Source organism: Cavia porcellus, unplaced genomic scaffold (genome assembly GCF_034190915.1).
Source record: "Cavia porcellus strain 051 isolate PalLab524CR breed Dunkin Hartley unplaced genomic scaffold, mCavPor4.1 scaffold_17, whole genome shotgun sequence".
In the NCBI taxonomy this organism is placed as follows: Eukaryota; Metazoa; Chordata; class Mammalia; order Rodentia; family Caviidae; genus Cavia; species Cavia porcellus.
The window spans coordinates 2,566,807-2,573,438 of NW_026947500.1; the positions used below are offsets into that span (position 1 = coordinate 2,566,807).

Consider the following 6,632-nt stretch of genomic DNA (forward strand, 5'->3'; position numbering starts at 1 on the left):
TGCCAGGGGATGGGTGAGATGAGTCCAGTTCCCTATCTCTGCTCTTGGAGTCTCCTTGGTGACATAACTGTTAGGCAGGTATTAGACATTAGCAGGCCTGAGGGATAAAAGGGAGTCCAAAATAGCACACTTTTCCAGTTACAAGTAAGCAACAAAGCCAGAGGTGGTGAACTATGTCTATAATCCCAGTATTCCAGAGGCTGAGGCATCACTGAGAGTTCAAGGCCAGTTTGGGCTACATAGTGAGTTCAATGCCAGCCTCAGCTTTATAAAGTAAGACCCTATCTCAAAAAGAAACAAACAAACAAACAAAAACTGTATAATGGAAACAAAAGCAATCCCACAGAGTATACTGTCATTTTAAGGTTTTTTTGTTACAACATTCCTTCCCATGTCTAGCCACCAGGCTATTTCCAAAATGAGGGATATAGCATTTCTGAATGTCATGGAATGATACCAGAAAAAAGGAGCATTCTTTAGAGACCTGCGCTCCTTGGGCTAAGACCTTATTTCTACAGTCAAAGCCCCTAAAGGGACCACTGGGTATCTAAAGACAACAAGGAAGATGTTTTCAAGATATCATCATTGTAAAGCAACCTCCAAGAAAAATGTCAGTAAGCATCACAATTGCCACATAAAAAAAGGTATCCAAGCTTGCCCTGGATACAGATGTCTGCAACACACCCTTCACCTTCTCTCTAGAAGACATAATTCTCTATATATCTTTACAATAAAGTCTATCTATATTCCTGCAGGGCTGCCTAAGTATCTGGCTGAAATCTTTCATAAAGGGCACAGAAGAACCAAAGATCAATGAGTGAGGCGCCGGTTTTGTTGCTGTGTCAATCAATATAGAGCTTCCTGGTCACATGACAACTTCATTCTTAATATTAACAACTGAATCTCCTTTTTATTAGGAAAGAAAGGCTTTTCAGCCATTGACTTTTCCTAAAGGCAACACTATGTCATTATAAAGTAGAAGAATCCATCATAAATTGCAGCAGATTTTAATCATGGTCAATATGATACAATTTTGCATGTAACTGGTCAACTAACCTTAAAAACTTTCACTCTTGTTCATCTAGGTGTACTCCAAGGAGTTCTTGCTATTGGTCCTCCATTTGAAAGAAGAATGAGATAAAAGAGGTTGGTTTGTGACTATTTTAAGGCTGGCAAACATAAATGGCACTTTCACATTTCATTCCCTTTCCCTAGATTTACCCGAAATGATCACCTATGGCCCTAGGAAGAGCTAAAGTCTACAGTGTATTGCAGGCTGGCTGCTCAGATCACAGCCTAAGATCATGACAGAGGATTGTGTTCCTGACCAGTTAAGCAAGCTACTTTGAGATCTTTTTCACTCTCCACCTCTTAAATCTCAATTCCTTCCTTTGTAAAATGGGAATAAGATGTCTTGCCTATCTCCCTGGGATGTCAAAGTTTAAATTAGATCAGGTATGATTAGCCTCATTTTCTTGAAAAGGACAAAATGCTTTAAGAATTATAAAGTGAAATGGTGCTAGCATCTGCCCTACAGTGTGTGTAAAACTGGCAGGTGTGTGCATCAGAATCATTTCCTACACCTTGGCCAATTGAGACAATCACTAAAATAGAAAGTGCTTGCCAGGAAATGAAATGCACCTCTTCACTCATGCGTGACTCATCAAACTGAGTGACTTCCTCTTTTTGGACCCAGCCATCCTGTTTCCCTCTCCGAATTTTGCTCTCCAGTTCTCTCTGAGGAGTGGTGTGTGTGTGTGTGTGTGTGTGTGTGTGTGTGTGCACACGTGTGTGCGCACGCACATGTCACTGGCCATTCCGTGTATTCACATCCCCAGTGCAAGTGCAGCAAAAGAGGCACCAACAGAGGACAAAAATGAAAAGGAAAATCCCACAATCCCATCTTGTAAGAGTGTATCTAGCAAGAGAGAAATCAAAAAATATCATTGCATAAATTAAGCAGTCAGCAGAAGCCCAACAATGTAGTGGACAACACGGGAACCATCTTGATGCCCTGGAGGAAACAGTATATGAACTGGACCTGTAAATTCTCTAACTTTATAGGCAAAAAACAACAGAATGTTATATTTTTAAAGTGCCTTTAAAAGTACACTGTCTCATAGAAATTCACAATAACCCTGTGAGACATAGGAACTAGCAACCCTATGGATGAGGAAATTTATCTTCACAATATTTGGCTTGCTTAAATCATGCAGTAGGTGGCAGTCTGAACCTAAACATATATTTTATCCCTGATTCAGACACAAAGGCAATACCTTAGTTTAAATTCTAGCTGCCCTTCAAATATTAGTCTAAAGCCATAGCTATCAGAAAGATTTCCTTGAACTCTCAACTGATATTGAATCCTTAAAATATTGTTTTTCTTAGAACACTAAAATCACTTTGTCATTCATTACTATAATTGAAGTATGAATTTTGCTTCATTCAGTAGGTTGCTGGCATATTTATTAACGAGATGAGGCTTCACTGTTGCCAAGGCTGGCCTTGAACTTCTGGACTCAAGTGACCCTCCTGCCTCAGCCTACTAATTCTACTCAGTAAACTTGCATTGTTTGACCATTGTTATTATCAGCATGATTATTTCCATTGTAGAAATACAACAGAGACATGAACATCCCAGTAACTGAAATATTTTTTGTTCTACCAGGAACATAACATCCAAACCTTTGTCACATATGCTCAAAGCGTTTTCTTTTAACCATTTTATCTGTATTTCAGAAGCATCTTTGGTGGACTATGTTGGGACCAACTTCATTAAATTCTGCAGCAGTGATCCACATGTCCTGGAAGGCAGACAGGGAGGCAAGAATAGAACCTCCCATCCAGGATGAAAACTTCCTTTCTGGGGGCGCTATAACCTGCACAGCAGTGTTAGCAGGCACAATCTTTGCCATATCTTTTACTAGCCGCTTGTCTAAGCCAGGGAAGGAGGTCGATCCCCCAGCAAGGATAATATTGGAGAAGAAAGAGTTTCTCAGATCTGTGTCACATTTCATTATGGCGCTGAAGCACATCTTATCAATGCCAGGGGCGTCAATGTTGACAAGACACGGAGCGAAGAGGGCCTCTGGACAACGAAAGAGTTGTTCATGGAGCTTGATGGTCTGCCCATCAGGGAGTTCATAAACTTTCTCCAGGCAACTGGGTTTCTTGGCTATTTCCTCTTCGTAGTTCACTGCCACATAACACAGGGTCTCCTTAATGTCTTTGACAGTCTGTCTGTCCGCGGCACTCAGCAGCATAATATTACAGTCCTTCAGTAACATCTTGAGGTAGTTGGTAAGGTCAAGGCCTGCTAAATGTAGCTGCTGTACACCATGAGGTAGACAGTAACCCTCAAAGATTGGCACACACTGGGTAAGCCCGGCACCCGAATTCAGCACCAAGCCAGAAGTAAAGCCAGCAGCAAAGAGAGCCAGCAAAGCCTGGGTGCACATGTAAAAAGCAGGGACACCTAGGTGCTCAAAAAACACCTCAGTGATCTGTTGGCGGTTGACCAGTGGGTTCAGGGCTGGCTCAGTAATCAAGACTGGGCAATCGCAGGGGCTTAGTTTCAGATTACAGTCATAGATGTGCTTCCACATGATCTCCATATCCCCCCAGCAAGTGATGAGACCACGCTCCACGGGATAGCTGTAGGGAAAGCAAGAAGATAAATGGCAGCCTTTCAGTTCTCCAACTTCTACGGCCTCCCAAATCTACTAGTTTTCATATTATCAGTACCCTTTTATAGGCAGTAACTACCAAAGCTTCTCAAAGAAAGTAACTGCCGGCAAACATGCTGGGACCCACCTTCCCGTGCAATTATTTATTGCTTTCTTTTTTCCCTCCCCTTTGGAAGATGGTGTTTTAAAGTTGTGGTCTGGTTTTAACAAAACCCCAAATGACAAAAGTAGGCTAATTTATGAAATACTTTTAAATGAACTCGCGTTACGACCAATTTTATATGTATGAATACATCTGTATAGATACAGAGAACAAATTACGGCGTCTTCAGACTTTGATATCATAGACTTGTGGCCCGCCTACTTTTAACCCAGCAGGCCGCCCGGATGCTCCTGTCCCCGGGCTCAGGGTGGCGCCCCTGCTCTGGGCTCCTGCACCCGGTTCCGAGCAGAACGAGGAGGAGGCGGGGAAGCTCACTACCTGATGGACAGCGAGCTCCTCCTCTCCTGCGCTTCGTCGCCCACCCACAGCTCCCGCGAGCCCTCGGCCTCCGAGCTGCGGCCCCTGGCGCGGCCGATTATGTTGGGGTACACGAACTGGGGCCCGCGGACCCCGGCCAGGCCCGCCTTGATCATTCCCGAGCCGTGGTCGAGCACCACGGAGCGCGGCTGGGCGCTCATGCTGCCGCCGCCGAGGCTGCCGGCGCCCCCGGCCCGGCTCGGCTCAGGCTCCGCGAGCTCCGTCGCGACGCGCGTCACAGAGCGCAGCCCGCTCCGGGAGGCCCGGCCCCAGCCGCCCTGGGCTGAGTGCGCGGGGACCCGGCGCGCCCCCAAACAGGCAGGCCTAGCCGTCCCGGGCGCGGGGCCGCACCTCCCAGCCGTCCCGGGGTGCACACAGAGCACCCCGAGGCCCGAGACCAGGCAGGGCAGGGGAGCCTCTAAAACGTGTGGCTCCTAAAAGAGAAAAAAAGGAACAGTATGGGGCTATAAAATGAATTTTAAACACTTTTATCGGTGTCTGTATCTTAGGGAGGACTTTACGCCCGGCCTGTGCTTTCTAAAAATGGATGTGATTAAAACAAGATGACAAGGGGACCCAAAGAATGGAAGGAGAGGAGGGGAAGGGGAAAGGAGAGAGTTAGGATGGCTTACGAACCAACTCCCACCAGGAGCGTAGTAGTCATACTGTATACTGAAAACTGGACTAAAAAGAGCCTGAAGAATTTTTTTTTTTTAAAGAAAAACCTATAGGACAGCCTCTCACTTTGAAAATGCATGGCACTGAGTCACAGGCCCTGTTCTCGGGCGCTTACTCTCCCGCCGAGTCTTGATTTGCTGTGGGAAGTATGGGTCTCCTCTGCGGGAAAAGTGAGAGTACTTGGTTGGCACGAAGTTCAAGTTAGGAGAAAAGCACGTGTGTGTGTGTGTGTCGGTTTTGAACGTTTTCAGGGGATGCTTGAAACAAGTACATAAATGAGAACCTCTGGTCTTCTGAAGCCCAAAGAAGGGAATTAATTCAAAAATAACTTGACACGCCTTCCCCCACACGCTGAGTTTTGGGCGAGGGGACTGGCAGCGCTCCCGGTGGGCCCCGCGCTACTACCCCTCGAAGCCCCGCCTACCCTAAAGCCTGCCCCCGCCTGGGCTGAGCCGAGCGGGCAAGACACTGCCCCAGCGGTAGGAGTCTGCCGTGCTCCACAAGCCTGAGGGGGCTCGGCTATAAAGAACAGTCAACCGAAAACTTGTGACGTAGCTTTAGCGCAGTTCAATCTAGCATATACTTTAATTTTTGTGTATTTTTTCCTTCAAAAGTATACTGAGCTTGAGAACTACATGTTAGTATATGCTTAGATATCAGGGACTTTTTGAAGCACATGTAGCAACGGTTTCCGTAGTGTAGTGGTTATCACGTTCGCCTAACACGCGAAAGGTCCCCGGTTCGAAACCGGGCGGAAACAACTTTTTTTATAGCGGTATCTGACAGTAATGCATAAAGTTAGATGAAATCTTTAAAATATAGACCTTCTAACAGAATTTGAATTTTCAGTTCGGGTAATACCTTATGCTTTTACCAAATGTTTTAATTGCAGGCTTGCTTGACTTGTGGAAGAAGTGCCCCAAATTAAGAAAAACTGAATTTGACTATGAACTATCCTAATGCTTAAAAACGTTAGTGCTTAGAAGGGAAGATCATAGTATAAAAAGCTAAGCTTGCTGCCTGGTGTGCCTTCTTTATGCTATGTCATTTAGTTTTACCTCGTAGAAATCACATTTTCCCCTAAACGCATATAGTGTCACATTAGGGTCATTCATTTCTGACTTAATTATTGAAAAGTGTCTCTTAAAAATAATTTTTAAAAAGATGGAATGAGAAAAACAGTTACAGAAAATTGAATCAAAGACCCAGTCTCAAAAAATTTTAAGAAACACAATGGCTGTATTCATAAAAACTATTCTTGCACAGGATTTCTAGAAAGCAATTTATAGAGAATCTGGCAGAAAAAAAAAACCTGACAAAAGGAAAAATGTGAGTTGAAACTGTCCTTTAGAATAAGTTTTAGGCAAATACCCTAAGGTTCTGACACACACTTTCTTCTTCCCGGTACCGAGGATCAAACTCACGACTTTACGATTGCCAGGCAAGTGGTTATGCCACTGAACTAAATCCCCAGCCCCTGACATAGCCTTGACGCAGAGAAACGCTTTAATTTGTGGTTTTCTGAGATTTATGATGTTTAAGCTTTCTAGGGAAGAATGTCCCTAATACATCAGCAAGACTTACTTTATCTGGTACTTTTTGTGTATTGCAGACAGAACTGGAATCTTTTCCTTCAATGTACAATACCCAAATTGGATGTAAATAATTTTATTAAAATCATCAAGTCCAGGAGCAGGAAAACCTTTTCCGGTATAAAGCCCACCTTCCTCTAATGTTGCGCATGCCCA

At 44.4% G+C, this 6,632-nt stretch overlaps 1 protein-coding gene and 1 non-coding gene across 2 annotated transcripts; one reads left to right on the top strand and one right to left on the bottom strand.

The window, feature by feature from the left end:
• Positions 1-2,486: 2,486 nt before the first annotated feature.
• Actrt3 (actin related protein T3) lies at positions 2,487-4,397 on the bottom strand. Its single transcript, XM_003463515.3, has 2 exons — positions 4,168-4,397; positions 2,487-3,654 (listed from the first exon to the last, which is right to left on the bottom strand). Exons 1-2 carry the CDS (start codon positions 4,365-4,367, stop codon positions 2,736-2,738), a joined length of 1,119 nt encoding a protein of 372 aa, XP_003463563.3. The 5' UTR covers positions 4,368-4,397; the 3' UTR covers positions 2,487-2,735.
• A 1,174-nt stretch (positions 4,398-5,571) lies between these two features.
• Trnav-aac (transfer RNA valine (anticodon AAC)) lies at positions 5,572-5,644 on the top strand. The gene has a single exon. It is a non-coding gene; the product is annotated as a tRNA-Val (tRNA).
• Positions 5,645-6,632: the final 988 nt, after the last annotated feature.